At 38.7% G+C, this 18,930-nt stretch overlaps 2 protein-coding genes across 2 annotated transcripts; one reads left to right on the top strand and one right to left on the bottom strand.

The window, feature by feature from the left end:
* Nucleotides 1-2,174: 2,174 nt before the first annotated feature.
* LOC309713527 (dual specificity protein phosphatase 13A-like) lies at nt 2,175-3,169 on the bottom strand (the record flags this gene model as incomplete). The annotated part of the gene is made up of 3 exons (XM_082545221.1): nt 2,175-2,596; nt 2,710-2,927; nt 3,021-3,169. 3 exons carry the CDS (start codon nt 3,167-3,169, stop codon nt 2,403-2,405), a joined length of 561 nt encoding a protein of 186 aa, XP_082401347.1. The 3' UTR covers nt 2,175-2,402.
* Nucleotides 3,170-3,787: 618 nt separating this feature from the next.
* On the top strand, nt 3,788-18,553 carry LOC309713153 (sphingomyelin synthase-related protein 1-like). Its single transcript, XM_082544553.1, has 16 exons — nt 3,788-3,983; nt 4,809-5,384; nt 5,914-6,009; nt 6,081-6,198; nt 6,275-6,425; nt 7,958-8,255; nt 10,815-11,009; nt 11,374-11,411; nt 13,304-13,375; nt 13,504-13,553; nt 16,562-16,714; nt 16,790-16,842; nt 16,931-17,158; nt 17,258-17,408; nt 17,534-17,591; nt 17,678-18,553. The coding sequence occupies exons 2-16, from the start codon at nt 4,828-4,830 to the stop codon at nt 17,767-17,769; spliced, it is 2,310 nt and encodes a 769-aa protein (XP_082400679.1). The 5' UTR covers nt 3,788-3,983; nt 4,809-4,827; the 3' UTR covers nt 17,770-18,553.
* The last annotated feature ends 377 nt before the right edge of the window (nt 18,554-18,930 follow it).

Below are 18,930 nucleotides of genomic sequence, written 5' to 3'. Positions count from 1 at the left end.
AAGACTGTCAGGCTGCATAGTCACTTTCGTCGGAGGAAACCCAAAGCACATTGTCACATTCCAAAGACCTGTGTTATCTGAAAAAGTTCCCCAGCCTGCTAGGTTTTGATGCACACAGCCATCACCAGCGGGGATGGAGGGAGCCCATTATACCTGAGACTCGGAGGCAAGGTTGAATCTTTATTTATTTTTTTCTTTCTTCTAATGTGCAAAAAAGTTAGGTGTGCAAAATTCTGAACAGATTTCCCCATTATCAGCTGCAAGGAATGTGATACATGCTGAAGAGACACGGGAAGGCTGCTGTGTTTTGTCTCGTTAATAAGATAATGAAACCGCCACCACTTGCTGGAAATGCCAGAAAATAAAACCTTGATCCTGCTAACACTTGGTTTTAAGATGTGTGTGTGTGTTTTTTTAATGTGATAACAATGGAAATTCATCTGCTAAAATCTCTTGTGAGGTTTTCCAGGATGCATTTAACCAGGGTCCTTTCATCATGTGTCCACATATGCCCTTGACAGGGATGCCATGTAGGAAAATGTGCCATTAGCAAAGGATTTAGTGTTCCTTTTTTGTCTTGTCCTTTGACATTTTGCATCACTTTGACTTGCTAATCTTAACAGTGTTTTTGTTTATTTATCATTCCTTAGCTAGCTTAGCAAGTCAGGAGTGTGGCAACAGACCAACATAATGTCTGTGCAGTGGCTCTTTGACCTTCTAGTGGCAATAAAAGTGAAGCTATCCTTATTAGCTGAATCCTCATGTTGGTGTTGTTTCTACATTATCATAACAGTGTTGGTTAAGGATCAACATTGTCTGCACATTCAGTTAGCATAAGCCAAGAAGTTGCTAATGCTGTTAAAAACTGTTACTAGCAAACCAACATGAGTAACCGAAAGCAAAGTTACCCTTATTAGCTGAAAGGTTTCACTTTCTAAAATAAAACCTGTTGTTGTTTCTATAGATGATTGTCAGGTCTAGATAGGTCTTGTATAGCATTTTAACATCATTAGCGAAGAAGTTAGCTAATGCTGTTAAAAATTGTTACTAGCAAACCAACATGAGTAACCGAAAGCAAAGTTACCCTTATTAGCTGAAAGGTTTCACTTTCTAAAATAAAACCTGTTGTTGTTTCTATAGATGATTGTCAGGTCTAGATAGGTCTTGTATCGCCCAGACTGAGCATTCAGTTAGCATTTTAACATCATTAGCGAAGAAGTTAGCTAATGCTGTTAAAAAATGTTGCTAGCAAACCAACATGAGTAACCTAAATTTGCCGGGAAACATATATATCTATACATATATTATATAAATTAAACACTTGGACGGCTTACCATTTGATTCAGGAGTGACTTTTATATTATTAAAAAATCACCATGACCATCTTATATAATGTTTTACTTTTATAGTATTCCATTTGTGCCAACAAATAATGATTATGATTTAATTTATTAGTATTATTATTAGTGGAACTGATTAAAACAATCAGCTGGAGATTTGAAGACAGAAGCAACAACTTTAAATGAAGAACACATTCAAAGATAGAGTATAGACAGGATCAAAGAGCCTCATGATGATCAAGTTCATCACCTTGGTCCAATATGTAAGCATTGCTACAGTCACGAATGTCTCATCTGTAGATAACAGATGATAATGTTAATCTGTTGTTTACAGGTACTTAGTCATGAAGCACCACTTGAGAAGAACTGTGGATTTGACCTGATGACATTAGTTCATGAGAGTCAACAATAAAAAGTTCCTGAGGGGATCACAGTGTCTGGACAAATTTCGGTTCAATTCATCCAATAATTTTTGGAGACATTTTACCCCAAATCACAATTGTGGTAACAAAATAAAATTTAGGACATCTGCAAGAGAACTGCTAATATACTGATAAAAAAAAGGCTTCCATGGTGTACTGGTTATGTTGTTTCAAAATAAAAGTTTTATGTAAGTTTTTGTACTTACCAAGAAACCACCCCCCCCCCCCCCCCCCCCAAAAAAAAAAAAATGAATAGGTTTAAAATGAAAACACACTGCAGATTAATTTCACCTGCAGCACATTGGATAAAAGCTTCTTCAACACAACACTAAGGTTAAATAAAAACAATATCTCATATTCAGTCCCTTAAATTGATTCTGCCCAGAGGAGAGTTCATTACATTGATCTCCTATTAAGACGCGGGTCGATATTATATAGAGATGCCGCATAATTCACATCAAACACAGCGCCAGAGTTGTGGGGGAAATACATTTGATTAGATTCCATTCCTGAAACAAACTGATTAAAGTCAAAGCACAGCATTTCCTTCAACTGACACAGTCATCAAGTCTCTCATTTGTCTGGAGAAAAAGCTGTTTTGAGGTTATCTGCATTTGAAGATCTTTATTTTTTGAAGCGGTCATGAAGTCTTTTGCAGTTTCATATCCAAAGCATGAAGCTGTTTAAGGAATCCTCTGTTTGGGAAGATCCACCTGCGCTCTTTGACCTTATTGATTGCATCTAGGAGCGTGTAATTGTGGTGGATCATTAGGTAGGCCAGGACGATGGAGGCAGACCTGCTCACGCCAACAGCACAGTGGACGAGAACTCGACCTGGAGAGGAAGGAGAAGAAAAATATCACGGTGAGCATAAAGCATGTGGTCGATAAGGGATGAGACGAGTGAGAGGTCGGCGGAGGCTGACATTAAACATGATGGGTATTTACCACTTGTCGTGTCAAGTGCGTTATGAATATACTCAGCAGAGGGAAAGAAATATCGAGAGAGGTCAAAAGACGGTGAGTCATCTGCAGGCACTCCATAATAATCCACGGTGGATCCATAGAAGTAGTGACTCCCCTGACAGTGCGTCTTCCCATGAGCTGCATTCACAACATGGGTGATTCCCAGCTTCCACAGACTGTAGCGATCATTAGCCACTGACCTACAAAGAAAAAAGCAATCAGTCTTTCTAACTGGTAATTGATCTAGGCTGATTATGTTGTATAAGCCATCAAGAACAATTTTAAAGACTTACATATCTCCAATGAACAGGTTAGGCCAAACTTCATCAACATGATTACCAAACCTTTTACCTCCATACAAAATCTTCTCAAGGTCTTTCACAGAAGGAGAGGCAGGAGAAGCTGCACTGTTTTCCTGCAGATTGTTCATTGTTGACCACATGCATATCCCTATGTATGATTTATTCTCTCAACATTTATTTTCAAACTGTTAAACCTTCACTGAGACCACGCTGGCAGCCACAGACAAGGACAGGTGTTGCTGTTCTAAAATTAAAACAGTGACCTACCTTACTCTGAATGTAGGCCAGCTGTACATCTCTAAATGTTTTTTTTAAAGTACATTTTATGTCAACTCATAATTTCTAATTTTATCAGTTGCAAAAATACATATAGTTGTGGTCAGAAGTTTACACTCATCATGCTCATTATTGTCATTGTCCTTTGGGGTTTTGAATGATTTCTTTAAAGTGTTCTTTTTTCACGGTGGAATGATTGTACAGCATGCATTTTAATTAATTAAAAAACGAGAATTGAGGACACATGTTTGAATCTATTTTGGATATTATCTAATCCACAGAGGGCCACATGTATAGAAACTGGCTCAAATATATAAATACACCCCAACTAATTTTGGTTTAATGTCTCCTAGCAAATAACTACAACTCTATTTAATGTTTTTGGTCATACGATTTCACACGTAAGAACGGTGTAGTACCACCTGTTCACCATAGAGTGTCACTGTTTCACTGTTGTTCCGCGTTTTCTTTTAGCGTGCGCCGCTATTCTGGACATTACCGCCTTGTGTTGTCAACAGGACTCCTAGCTAGCGCAAAGCCTGGGCGTAATGATGTCCAGCAAACTCGTGTCACTAAAGCAAATGCTAATAAGATTTCTTCTGATTCTTGTGAGATGTCACTTCGTTAGTTAGCCGGAGAGATATATTCTGTGTCATCTTCTGTTACATCTCAGAGCTGGTGAGTGACCGCAAAGCACACGCATTGATTGAGCTAGCACCAGTGAGCTAGCAGTCTTTAGTATTAAGCTGAGTTAGCCCCGTGGGCAGGGGTGCATGTGGATGCTTTCACGTTTATCTCTGGCGTATTTGTCTTTACATACTAATAGGCCAGATAGTTGCCTGACAAAATACTGAGATAAGTTAACTTCGGAGTATACAAAGAGCTTCTAAGCCCGATTTAAATGCTAGCCAGTGATATATTTAAATGGGTTAAATATATGGGTTATTGCAGGTCGACTGTAGTTGCTGGACTGTTTATTTAAATTATTTTTTATCAAAAAACACAGAAATGTGTTGCTTTCTTGTCAGTCCAAGGAGCAGACTGTTGAGGCAGCGTTTATTTCGGTTAATAATGAAGTTAGAAATAGTCATAATGTCTTTTAATGTGACTAGGACAATAATACCTTAGGATTTAATTGACTGTTTGGCCTGGGATAACATGTAGCTGCTCCTTCACTTACATTGTAGGGTGTGGTTTCCATTGTGCCATAGGAAATCCTTGCCAGTACTTGCGTCATATAACTGCATAAGTTGTGATTACCCAGATTTCCTGTGTAACTCAGGATTTGTCTTAAATTTGTTTATCACCTATAATTTTGTCACAAAATGGATGTATTTTCTGTCTGCGCAGCAGTCTTGCATAGTGTCTTTAAAGTTACTACTGCTGATTCAGAGCAAATAAACTGTGCCTTAAACTAATCCTGAATATTATTTTGCATGGTGTTTTGGAAGCCAATAAGGAACTGATACTGCTGAACTTAAATGTGGCTGTTCTTCTTTTTAGCCTTTGGTGTCAGGAGGAAATGACCCAGCTGAGTGTCCGTCGTTGGACACCTAAGCACGTTGCCAAGTGGTTGAAGGAAGAGGGCTTCTGCGACTATGTGGACCTGCTGTGCAACAAGCACCGGCTGGATGGCACCAGTCTGCTTGCCCTCAGTGAGTACGACCTCCGCTCGCCGCCACTGGAGCTCAAGGTGCTGGGGGACATCAAGCGGCTAATGGTCTCCATTCGGAAACTTCAGAAACAGAACATTGATTTATTGGAGGAGCTGGGTCTTCCCTATGATGGCCACTCTCCCACCGGTTCCGGAGGCAGTTTGGACTGGTTGTGTAACGGAGACCCGGGGAGAGACTGCGACAGCACTGACACAGCACCAGTGGGAGAGGAGTATCACCAGTACACTAATGGAAAGTACAAGCAGCAGATGCGGCGCCTCGATCCCGAGTACTGGAAGACAGTGCTTAGCTCTGTCTATGTGGTGTTCGTGTTTGGGTTTACATCCTTCGTCATGGTCATTGTGCACGAGAGGGTCCCTGACATGCGCACATACCCTCCGCTCCCAGATATTTTTCTAGACAGGTGGGTGTGATCGCTCACAAGAGCTTTCTTAAATTTTCTTACACCCAAAACGTTAATCACCTCTGAAATATTACAAACGATGATGTTTGAGTATCACACCAAATCGCTGACATTATAACTGCCCTAATTCCTTATGGCGTGTTTCTATTATTGTCCTCATATACTCCTGATGTGCTCGCTGAGGTTCAAAAAGACCTTCGAGGATTGTTTATAAGGTGACCTACTTTTGTTTATGACCAGCTTTGGGCTTTTCATGAAATGAAAACTTACCAGGAGAGATTATTTCAAGGAATTTCCAGTGTGTGTTTGGCAAGACACTGAGGCAAATTATTCAGGCTAGTTAATTATCTCCAAAAGAGATATCTTGGGAGATAACATCTATATGCATTGAAATGATTTATTAAAACTAATATACCAAAACACCAAACTAATTTTTCTGTCATGTTTGTTGTAAGATGTTAAGCAACATCAGCTATAAATGCTCACTTTCAATCTGTTATTTCAGCACTGATGTTGTCCTTTTCCGCAGTGTGCCTAGAATACCCTGGGCATTCGCCATGGCCGAGGCATGTGGAGTGATCCTCTGTAACATCTGGATGCTGGTTCTGCTGCTCCATAAACACAGGTCAGTAGGTGCTCTGAACGATCCCAGGAGCCTGTCAGTAGCACAGGAAACTCACATTTCACTACTTCTAGGTCCATTCTCTTGCGGCGGATGTGCAGCCTCATGGGGACGGTGTTCATGCTGCGCTGTATCACCATGTTTGTCACTTCCCTGTCTGTTCCAGGACAGCACCTGCAGTGTTCAGGAAAGGTAACGCATCTTTTTTCTCTTTTTCTCATGTATCAGATCTCTTTGCAAGATTAGAGTATTGCCTGTTTCCTTCTAGATGTACGGCGACATGTGGGCCAAACTACAGCGAGCTGTGGCCATCTGGAGCGGTTTTGGGATGACACTGACAGGGGTTCACACATGTGGCGACTACATGTTCAGTGGCCACACTGTGGTCCTTACCATGCTCAACTTCTTTGTCACAGAATGTGAGTAGCTTCTGTTTCTGTTTTCTGTGAGGAGGAAAACACACTTGTGCTAAGATGAGTTGAAAAGGCCTTGGAATAAGTTGGAATTATAATTGGAAAATGATCAATGATTTCAAAACTAATCCCTAAAACCCCTCATTTTGTAAGTAAATAAACATTTTAGACATTAACTAACACATGTGAGAGAATTTGTATGTTTCCAGGTTAATGGATTCCAAACCATATTAGTCCATTAGCCAACAGCTAACTGATCTAATTTATTTGAAGAGTTTCAGTCAGGTGTCAGAACTCATCACAGTACACAATAAGGCATAAATGAAGGTCACAAATGATCATCTTATGGCTTCTGACAGTGAACTTATTTCTGTGCTTATCCTGCTAAATGTCAGTGCAGTTTTTGATACTACCGACAGCAATATTTTATTACAGCGATTACACCATGCTAGAGGAATTAAAAATGCTGCATTGCAGTGGTTGGACTCATATCTACCTAATAGACACCAATTTGTTCATGTAAAATGGGGAATCTTCTTCACGCAATAAGGTAAATTATGGAGTTCCACAGGGCTTTGTGCTGGGGCCAATTCTATTTACATTATACATGCTTCCCTTAGGCAGTATCATTCGAAGCATAACATACATTTTTGTTTCTGTGCAGTTGATGCCCAGCTTTATTTATCCACAAAGCCAGATATGACACACCACTTAGTTAAACTTAAGGAATGTCTTACAGACATAAAGACCTGGGTGACCTCAAATTTCTTGCTTCTAAATTCAGATAAAACTGAGGTTATTGAACTTGGCCCTTACCTTCTATAAATCCTGTTAAACATGCTGTCATATTAGATGCTTGCTCTGGGTGGCAGTACCTTGGCCAACAGTAACACTGTGTGGAAACTTGGGAGTCAGGTTTACCATGATATGACCTTAAATGTGCATATATGTTCAAGGAATGCATAGGGCGGGTGAATTGGTCCTATATAATTAAAACTTGATTTAAAAAAAATTATTGTTGCTTTATTAATTTCAATCCAAGTCTAAAGAGCACTATTATTATGTACACAGTACAATAAACCCTATAGTGGTAGTAAATGATAAAGCAGACATAGATTAGCCATATTTGGAGAAGGTGTCCCTATGTTGCCACCCAGTGTCCGCTACTGGTACTGCAAGTATTTCTTGAAAATTAATAATAAACCTATTATAGTTGTTTCCATTGAAATATTTTTAGTCTTTGATTCTGCTAGAGAAACTTTGTATGATTCATCCTCAGTTCCAGTGTCTGTAGCAAGCCATTTCAGCTCCTCCTCCTGTAGAGCCACCCTTCTTTCTTTCTGATTTAAACAAAAAGCTTGAATAGCAGGTAGGAGTGGCTGAGAGCTTTGTGCCTGAGATGAGCCACAAGCAGAAAAAATATTTTTACATTAAATATGTGAATGAAAATAACTTTAACAGACTTAACAATGTGCCACATTTTAGAATGGAATCACATAAAGTGCTCAGTAACGCTCTTCCGTCTTTGATTTACACAGACACTCCAAGAAGTTGGAATTTTATCCACACTTTGTCCTGGGTGCTCAACCTCTTCGGCATCTTCTTCATCCTGGCTGCGCATGAACACTACTCCATTGACGTGTTCATAGCCTTCTACATCACTACCAGACTCTTCCTGTACTACCACACCCTAGCTAACACTCGGGCCTACCAGCAGAGCCGGAGAGCTCGCATCTGGTTCCCCATGTTCTCCTTCTTTGAGTGCAATGTCAACGGGCCGGTCCCCAACGAGTACTGCTGGCCTTTTTCTAGACCTGCTGTGCTAAAGAGGCTGATCGGATAATAAGCAGCCTGCAGCAGTACTGTTAGACACAGACAGTGTTCTTTCGTCTGCTTTGTCAAGTTGCCAACTGAGGCGGTGTGCGAAAAAGACGCCTAATATGAGCCGCACAAAGCCTGATGGAATACACAGAGCCATATCCTTTTACATTTTAGGATTTAGCTCCTAACCTGCTTTTATTGTCTTTTTTTAAACAAAAAAACCTGCAGAGTTTCTAAAAGGCCCCATCCCAGTTTGATTTTACAATACAATGACATCTGTTACAGACTGTTTGGATAGCAAGAAAATTATGAAATAAATTCTCATTTAAAAATGCATCTAAACCTTTACAGGAAACTGTGCAATTAAGATATCTGGATCTGGATTCTTGAGTTTTTCCTCATATCCCACATTTGAGTTTTAAAAAACGATGTATGTATGTATCTGTATGGACCACTGTTAAAGCAATATGTATAGATTCATATTATGTTATATAGAAAAACATAATTTGTCATCATGTTTGTTCAATTTTCTGCATTCCTTTATAACACGCTGACATTTTGACAGCATTACTAAAGACTGAAACAGAAATTCATGGCTCCTTTTCAGATAAACGACATACACCGAATCTTGTGTCTTTACTCATGACATCGCCTGCTATTTCCTAGAAAATATGCATTTAAGGAAATGACATTATCAGCCAAAAAAGTTAGAATAAAGTTTTATCCAGCTGTCTTAAACATAGTTCCATTTGCCAATTACCTGGAGTGTTACTGTGATACATTTCTCTGTGAAGAATTATTCCAAACTGCTCATGTTTACTGTTGAATATATGTATAGGTTTTTTAAGAAGTCCACATTCAGTGTAAACTACTAGACTTAGACCAAGTGCAACAACCTTTTCTTGATATTAATTCTTTGATGTTAATATGTAGTAAACAGATGCTGAAATTTGTATTTGTTTAGATTAATTTATTCCATTTTATAAATGTCAATAGGTATTTTTATATTCTGTGTACAAGGTTGCAGCAATGTGCACATAGAGAATTATGTTTACAGTTGCTTCAAACTCTGTATTCGTTGGAAACACGTGTTATTTAATTTACATATTCCAGCTTGTCCTGTACATTTCATTGAGAGAATCGTAAAAGATCATCGTCATTGCAGCATGTTAGAAACATGACTCTGAGTGGAGTTAACAGTCTTAACACATCCCTTCACTGAAGAAGTAGGATGTGTTTATGTGCTACTGTAGAGCCATTAAACTTCTTGTCCCAACAGTCATTTCCATCAATAAAGAGCTGAAACAGGAGTTTCCTTTCCTTTTTTATTTATCTATTTATTTTGCCCCACTTGCTGTACGACCACCTGGGGAATGCGCGCTGTTGCCAGAGCTTAAGAGCAATCATTTGGAAAATTGACAGGCTGAGTTAAATGTGTATTTTATTGTTACAGGCCACTGCTTTAGGTATTAAAGAGCGACTTGTGTTGACATGGTGGCAACCTGAAGTATACTGCGCCCACAGACGGGAATCTAGCCTAACACAATTTTCCTCTAATTTCCTACACCAAGCTTGATTGGCAGGGTGCCCTTACTCCAGGGCAACTTGGGTTCAACATCGTTTTCAATACAGTCATGTTACAGTCAACATTTTAATTTGTAAGGATAAAACTCAGTGGCCCGTGAGCCACCATGGGCTCCAAATGACAAAGTGGCAAATTACAAAAAACATTCAAGAAACTCCGAGAAGGGCCCAGACCCGCAAAAAACAAAGCATATGCTGAGCGCTTACTGAACAGGGATAAAACCAAATAACCCCCTTTAAACCCCAACAGCCTTCAGATGGTATTTATTCACTCGCCCTGGAATGATTAATACTGTGTCACGAATATAACAAGACCCACAATGCTGATAAAAACATGCTCCTAAAGTCTGTAATCAGTAGTGAGTAACAAAAGTCCTTGAATATGGTCCCACACGCAGTCTTTTTCTTAATGTGTCCTAGTCCATTAGAGTTATAACCACAGCAGCTGAAATGTCCAATTAAATATCAGGTTAAAAGTCCAACAAAAAGAAGGGAGAAACCATATCTTTATGTCTCTGTGGAAGTCAATGGGAAAGATACTGGGCTATTCACAGAGCTGCTTTGAGCCTCATCACTTGCTTCAGAGGCCTCAGCAGTCTCTACCTGTTCATCCGGCTCACCATCACCACATAGTCCACTGCAAGGACCTCAAGTGGTGTTGTAATATTGCTGAATGTCACTAGGTACTGGATACCTTTAACCAGTGTGCACCGCTTGCACTGCCGAGCCAGTCCTCCTCAACAGACTGAGGGTGCTCTTTGCACTGAAATGCCCCCATCTTCATGTTGGCTCTTGCATACCTTATGTTGCAAGGGTTCTAGGACAATGAGCTGCTGAATCTCTTCCCCATCATGGAGTCTTTGTGTGTATACCACACGCTGATAAAGCCTAAGGTGATCAAATAGCTGGTAAAGTCGCCTTTCATCAAGTGCTGATATGTGAAGTTCAGCACATGGAAAAAATGTCCTCATCTGTGTCCTCCCCTTATAGGTTCTTCCTGGTATGGAATCTTGGAGCCATCCCCATTAGTGTTGTCCTGTCCGGCTTTGCAACACGCTTCAAAGTTATACTGGCAAAGCTGTACTACCAGTCGCTGCTCACCAGTCCTCAGATTAGCATAATGGGTTGTACAAGGGAGTGTGGTCTTTTGCTGCTGTGGCCCATCTGCTTCAAGCCTCAGTACCTGTGGGCTTAGAGATGTTTTTCTTCATTCTTGGGTTGTAACAAGTGGTTATTTGAGTCCCTTCGGGAAGCTTAAATCGGTATGGCCTTTCTCCTGCACTTTGTCATCAACAAAGCATTTTCACCCAGAGAACTGTCAGTCACTGGACAGCTTTTCTTTTTCCGATCAGTCTCTTTAAACTGTATATGGTTATTTGGGAAAATCCCAGTAGACTTTCTTAGGAATTTCTGAATACTCTGTTTGCTTGCAATTAATGTGCGAATTAGATAAGTACAAAAAATTTTCTTTTTCTTAAATTACTGGCACTGTAGTTTTCGCAGTAGCATGAATAGCAGACTCGGTGAGAGGTTTGTAACCCTTAAACAGTATGGAGAAATCTGGCGCTCTCAACAAAACAATTTTGTGTAAGTTACAAAGATTAAACTTCAGTGTTCTCTGTATGTTTGTAGTGTAAGGTACATTATAATGTTCGCATCTTTCTCTTTCTATACTTATGCTGCTAGCATCTATGTGCTAATTTTAGCTCAGACACGTGTTTCTCAAGCTAGCATGAAAAAGAGACGAATGTTTAACGCTCGCAGGTGTTTGCACGCTTTGCAAGCGGATCGAGGTTTGCGATGAGATGACATTGTGCAGCACTTAGATACAAGTGTATTTAAATACTTTACTTTATATTCATTAATGACTTAATGTATAACTCTTGAGCACTTATTTTCGGATTTTTCTCACTTTATTTGCACTCCTTTGGTGCTTGAAGTCACAGACTGTGCCATGTTGTGACACAACAAAAGGACTATATATTTTATTTTGTAGCTTTCACTGCGTTCAAACGATGTCCAAAAATGTTCAGAAGTTCCTCAGAACTACCGTACGTCTCCTGATGAAGAAAATAAGCGAATGCCCCGTTAAAGACTCTCTTCTGTCATGCTAGGGCCTGCTACAAGATTGTCTTAACGAGCAGGTAAAGTGTACCTAATAAAGTGATCCACGAGTGTATCCTGTCATCAAAGGCTTTTCCTCCTGATTATGTAAAACCTGTGAATGATACGTTAGATTTGGTGAGCGGCACCAATGTAGCACTATAGCTGATTTCTGTACAGCTCTGTATGCATAAGCCCGCAACTTTCAGTCGTATATAGGTTGCCATAGTGATTTAGAGGTCTTCCATTTGCCTGGAAGACCTCTCGCATTATTAACGTGAAAGTCGCTTTTTCAAAATTCAGTTTCCTGTTGTAAAATATAATTTATGTATAAATTAATATCCATATGATTTAAACAATTACTACACGATTCCTATTTCAGTCGGGCACAAAACGCACAGCTATATTTTCGGGTCCTGCTGAGCCGAGGTCAGCAGGTTGTTTGCTGCGGTGTCTCCTCCATATCGTCCTACACCGGCTGTACTCGCTCATTCCGCAGCTTTTCTTATCTGTCAAGTTAGTGGGTATATAATAAAGAGAAGAAACTCTCGGTAAGTAATAGGCTGAGTATTTACACACGTTATCCGTGTTTTATTTGTTGTAGTGCAGGGGTACTGCTGTCAGACATTCTATTTGCTAGCTAGAAAACGCCCCCTACCCATAGACTGTATGTAATTTTATGCCCTTACTACACTCAGTGCTGTGGTTGCAAGTATTTGCATGGAAAATAAATGTATATTCAACTAACACTCTTTAATTTTGATAACGTCTTCAAAGTAAAGCTCAGTTCACTTATTGTATCCATGACCCAGATGCTCACTTAGTTTTTTCCATACTATTTAAACCTCTTTTGTATGCAATCTGTTATAGCGTTTTTCCTTCTTAACCAATAACCTCCATGCTCTGATTACTTGAAAACGTCGGTCTAACCTTGAGAATAAGGTGAAAGACACCTGAACTCGTGTCTTTATATATAGCTAGTGACAGCAGTTAAACAAATAAATATTAAAATAAAATCTGAATTACAAATACTTGACAGAAACATTAATTGTAGTCAAGGTTATAATAGCTGGGATTTTACTACTTCTCTCTTAGTTTTTTTTGGTTGCTTAATGCATTCACTGTATAATGTTTCACCATCATTGAGTTTAAAGCAGTTGACAGTAGAACAAGAATTTAAAAATATTTCCAGTTGTAAAATTTGTAACTTTCCTCTCCATTTGACAGCCACAGCTATCACACTTTACAGACGCACATTTTGCCCATGTCTATACATATGCTTGGTTTTAATTCTTTTATTAACTAACGTTTAAAAGCAAGCTGCTTTTTATACTCCTGTGTCACCATTTACATTCACTTTTCTCTTGTGTGTATAGGCAGAATGGCAGTCCCTCCAGCATATGCAGACCTGGGCAAATCAGCAAAGGACATCTTCAATAAGGGATATGGTAACTGGAAGAAAGATAAAAGGCACCTTTATAAGTGTGTATTTGCTGACCTGAAGAGGTCAGGTCTGCGGCTGGAAATGCCTTTTCCAAGCACAGGAAGTAGTATCTCACTGTCATTGTCTTTGCAGGCTTTGGGCTCGTCAAGCTTGATGTGAAGACTAAGTCTTCAAGTGGAGTGGTGAGTTTAACTGTAAATATAACATCCAATGTTGAAATGTAGCTAATGTATACTAATATTGTTATCATAGATATGAAATATCAACACATAGGTTAGAGGGTAAAGGGCCTGCAGATCCTAAATGACAAACAAACATTTCTTTCATTTTATCAAATATGTGATTCCATGTTAGTGCTGAGCAGCATGACCAAACATTTGTATCAAGGCACTTTTTTTCTTGCATACTCTTGCATGTTTCATACTCTTGCTCCATAACATTGTATTTTTTATTATTATTTGCATAGATGGGCCTTTCTGTATTTTGGCAGTGGCTCATTCTTCTGCCTGGGGAGTACGAGATTTTAATAGCCTCATAAAAATAGATAAATCATAAATAAAATAAATGCTCCACTGTTCTGCTAACAAGAGGGAAATGAAGTAAACTGTAATGCCAATTTGTGTTACCATATAAAGTCAGCATCTGGCTTGTTTGTGTTGATGTTTCCACAGCAAAGCCATAAAATGTAGCTTTGAACTCCGTTTGGAGTTAGTCTTAACAAGTTTGGTGGTAAAATAATTCTGTCTCCATGTAAAAACACCTGTTAATGTGTTTTCTTTGCCTCGCCCGGTTTCCTGGTGCTGTGTGGTCCTAACAGTTTGTGTTACTGAGTATATTGTTTAGTAATGGAACTTTGTAAAGTAGTGTTACAAATTGTCAATGTTTCATAGGAAGTTATGTCTTGTGTTGTTTGTCCTTTAAAAATAAGTTAGTTGTGAGTTTATTTTTGAGATTTTTTTTTTTGTTTCATATGGTTATATAACCAGTGTTGGTCAAGTTACTTGAAAAAAGTAATCAGTAACTAATTACTGATTACTTACCCAAAAAAGTAATCCCATTACTTTACTGATTACTTATTGTCAAAAGTAATTAATTACTTACTTAGTTACTTTTTAAAAACACGATTTACAACCTGAGTAGGTGATAAAGCGATAGATCTTTCAGCCCAATTCTACTTTTTCCTGCATAATCCATCATACAAAATGTAATCAAATGGAAAAGTCTCTTTTTAAAACTTGTTTTGTTAGTTTTAATCTTTTAACTTTATGGATCAAGCAAAAATTAAATTATATGCAACATTCTCTGACTGGAAGAAATTTGTTTTACATTTAAACCTATTTTCTGCACATTCCAGCACATAAAATAAAATATTTTCTTTGTGTTTACACTCAGTCTTTCAAATAGATGCAAGTGAAACACAGCAGAAAATAAATAAAATCAAAGACTAGCGGTCCTGTTGCTCTATTTTCACCTGTAAAGCAGGAGTGGGGTAGGCGGAGGTTTACCCTGGTGCAGGTGTGCCGCAGCGGTCAGTTGAAGAATCTGCGAGTTTCTCTGTGAGTTTCCCATTACGTCGTAGCTACTCGGTGCTTGCTTGGAAGTTTAGGGGTTTTTTTCCGCTGTAAAAAGAAGTTTTCTTCCCACGCATAACCGACGCTAATGTTTTTGTCACTTTTTATGGAATCAAACTCAAAATAAGGTCAGTACTTCCACGCTTTAAACGCTGCACGCTCATACTCTCTCCCGTACTCGATATATTATCCATTGTTGATCTGCACACAGATGTTGTCACGGACGTCGCCCTCGCTTACGTCACTGTCATGAGACATTCTCGCAAAAAAATCACGGTTTTAGTAACGCAGCATTCCTACAGGAAAGTAACAGTAATCTAATTACCATTTTTGCAATAGTAATCCCTTACTTTACTCGTTACTTGAAAAAAGTAATCGGATTACAGTAACACGTTGCAAGTAACGCGTTACTGCCCATCTCTGTATATAACAGATTTTCACTTAAGATGCTTCATTGTGGTCTTTACAGTCTAATCATTTAAAGACATTTAAAAAAAGGTTGATTTTGTTGCACCTTTGAAAACGTCACATCAGGCATAACCTCACGACATCTGGTTTGCTCCCCCAGCGCTACATTATGGATAAAATTGCAAGAAAACTTGTGGCCATCGGTTTATTTGTTTTCTTTGGCTAATCCAAGAAGAGGGAAAAAAGCTTGTTAATCCACGATTACTGCAATTACTGATCCAAGTCAAACTTAACGATAAATTCAATCTAACTAAACTAAGCACACAAATATGTATTTAGTGAACACACTAAGCATGCAGTGCAGGTTTGAAAAAGTATATAAAGCTTTGTATTAGTGACTTCTCTAAAACCTTCTTGGAGTCAGGTGCTCCCATTAAGGAGGATGACAAAAGGAAATCTGCTCTTCTCTGGAAGAATTAGTTGCTGCAAAACACACCAGCTTTCGCAGGACCTGTAGAAGGATTGTTATATTGTTATAGAAGTGTAACTGGAAAACGATGCACAACTGCGCCCCCCCCCCCCCCCCCCCCCAAAAAAAATAAAAAAAATAAAAATCTATGTACCAACAAGACTGTAACTCCAAACACACAATTTAAAAAAGAAAACAAAAGCTGTGTTGTGCGTTAATACTCAGTGTTTTCAGGAGAATCGTGAAGTACAACTGTTTTGTGAGTTATTACTTTAATCAGATTGTGCTTGTTTGTAATTGTGAAATGAAGATCACAGTTAATTATAAATTGTTATTTATTGTCACAGTGAAAGAAAAATCAGTCAACTTTGTTTTAACTGTTTATTTAAATTCTGAGATATAAATTAAACGGATAATTGTTTTGACTCCTGTTATTATGTTTGGTGTAAAATCTAGAAAATATATAAAGACAGTCTGAAATAGATAGAAGTGAACTTCTGACAGCAGCACAAGGGTCAGAAAAAGTGAACTGGTTTATATTTAGAAAACAGTAAAATCAGAAAAATAAGAAAACTAAGGTACATTTAAAAAAAAAAGGTTAAAGTACTATACAAGAGTAATTTGCACAATGCACAAGTGGTACCATACACTAAAATACACATCAGACTTATTAACATTTGTATGTATGACAGATAACAGACTTTTCTAACCAGTATCGTTTTCCCTCATTTATTTGTTTCAGGAATTTAAAACATCAGGCTCATCCAATGTCGATACCAGCAAGGTCACTGGAACCCTTGAAACCAAGTACAAATGGGCTGAATATGGGCTGACGTTCACGGAGAAGTGGACCACGGAAAACACTCTCGGGACAGAAATTTGTGTTGAAGATCAGGTAATTTATATCTTGGCTATAGTATTGACCATTCCAAATATGAAATTGGAAAGTAAATTAATTTTTGTTTTTTAGATCACCAAAGGCCTGAAACTTACATTTGAGACAACGTTTTCACCTAATACTGGGTAGGTTATTTACTGATTGGAAATTCGTGATTGGCAGCCTGTTACTAACTCAGTAGTCTTATGTAAAATGTTCATTTTAATTTCACAGCAAGAAGAGTGGCAAGGTTAAAACGGCTTATAAAAGGGAGTACCTTAATGCCGGTGTTGACGTAGATTTAGACTTTGCTGGTCCTACTATTCATGGAGCAGCAGTGGCCGGATATGAGGGATGGTTGGCAGGTTACCAGATGACCTTTGACACGGCTAAATCCAAGATGACCAAGAGCAACTTTGCTGTCGGTTACAAAACTGGGGACTTCCAGCTCCACACCAATGTGTATGTTTTTTGAAGACAATATTTTAATGATTTCTAATATAATTTATTGATCCGTGAGTCAAGGTGTAATGTGTATTTGTTTCCCCCCATTTCCCTCAGAAATGATGGTTCAGAGTTTGGTGGCTCTATTTATCAGAAGGTCAATGATGACCTGGAGACCGCTGTGAATCTTGCCTGGACAGCGGGCAACAACAGCACTTCCTTTGGAATCGCTGCTAAATACCAGTTAGACTCCAGTGCCTCCATATCAGTAAGATATTCTCACATTTTCTTACATTTTAAAGATATTATAAAGTCTAGTTTGTAGTCCAGAATAAAAGACTAACAGTAACTTTCAGTGCTTAAATGATTTCATGTGGGGTTTTTTCCCTGCAGGCTAAGGTGAATAATGCCAGCTTGGTAGGAGTTGGGTACACCCAGACTCTCCGGCCCGGTAAGAACAACCTCATTAATAATGTCCAATAAAAACACTTCTATATCTTAAGGAACTCGTTTCATTAAGTTCACTTAATATTTCAGGCATGAAACTCACCCTCTCTGCACTTGTTGATGGGAAGAATATCAATGCTGGTGGCCACAAACTAGGTCTAGGCCTAGAATTGGAGGCATAAGGATAATGTCTGCTACTTCATAAGAAGAGGAAGGATTATCGGCAGAACCTGACCTTCTGCCTTCCTGTGTGGTCAGCAACGTATATTCTAACGACTAAGCCAAAACAAAGTAGAACCCCCAGGACACAAGCACTGATGAGATGGAAACCTTTCCACCTACTTCCTTTGATTGTGGTTACAATAAGTAGTCAGTCACATGTATTTATTAATCAGCTATTACTCCTTTCAATTTACCATAATGATAATTATAGAAAAACCTTCCACTCGCTGTTGAACATGAGCTTTTTTTTGAGTTTGACGAAGACAAAGAGTGGTTTTCAAAACAAAAACTTGTTCCTTTGCTAAAGTGTGATCACATAGAATGTAAACCTGAGGTGTTATTTTGCACAGTAGGATTTTTCCCTTAATTAAGCTCTTCCTCCTTTGTTTTATTTGCACATTTTATTTATATTTTGGTAGTACTGCCTGTGGAAGGGTTACTCCAACAAATTATGCTATGAAGACTGAAGCCAGCCTCCTGGCTGTGCTTTAGTTGTTTTCTTAGAGAAAACAACTAAAGAGCAGTTTGACTGATGTTTAAATGTTCTGACTGAAGAGTTTAGGACCTCTGCTAGATGCTTCTAAGTTGCAAGGCTATGCTAAATACATTTTTATTTCCCTCACTGTGGCTTGAGTGACTGAGTGAATTATCCACCTTACTTCCCCTTTGAGGACTGTGACACTAATCAGGGAGCTGTTTGTGTGTTGGTGTGTGTCTACCTTTACAATAAAGTCCTGAAATCAACCTTTCTTCTCACCTCTAATTTGATGCCAATTAGAGGATATTATACAAAGTCAGCTTATTTAAATTATGCAATAACAAAACACGTGCAATTTACTTTAATCAAATACTCACACAGAAGGAAGGTTAGGGTAGATTGCAGTCGACTGGATGGTTTTCTTATGCCTCTCAGTTGAGTGCATAATCCTAGCTACAGTCGCTCCTATAGGACAAACATGTTTGAGCCAGTCAAGAGAGATCAAAAACAAAATTTTAGTTAAGTTTAGACTGTACCCCATAACTTCCACAGTCGGCTTGCTGACGTGTTTCTACTACTGTTTGCATAAAAACATTTTGTAATATCACTTAGCAAAAAACAGGGAATAATCTGTTTCTATCCC

The sequence above is a fragment of the Aulonocara stuartgranti genome (assembly GCF_965226115.1).
Source record: "Aulonocara stuartgranti genome assembly, chromosome: 8".
NCBI lineage: Eukaryota > Metazoa > Chordata > Actinopteri > Cichliformes > Cichlidae > Aulonocara > Aulonocara stuartgranti.
The sequence above is the reverse complement of the archived record's forward strand: the minus strand, read 5'-3'. Positions and strand labels throughout refer to the sequence as shown.

Bases quoted from the DNA above. Each gene is read 5' to 3' on its own strand.
- LOC309713153 (XM_082544553.1), top strand. From the start codon at position 4,828: ATGACCCAGCTGAGTGTCCGTCGTTGGACACCTAAGCACGTTGCCAAG. The intron at 6,426-7,957 runs GTGAGTAGCTTC...TGATTTACACAG, and splicing joins CAACTTCTTTGTCACAGAAT to ACACTCCAAGAAGTTGGAAT. The intron at 11,412-13,303 runs GTAAGTTACAAA...TTGTGTGTATAG, and splicing joins TCTCAACAAAACAATTTTGT to GCAGAATGGCAGTCCCTCCA.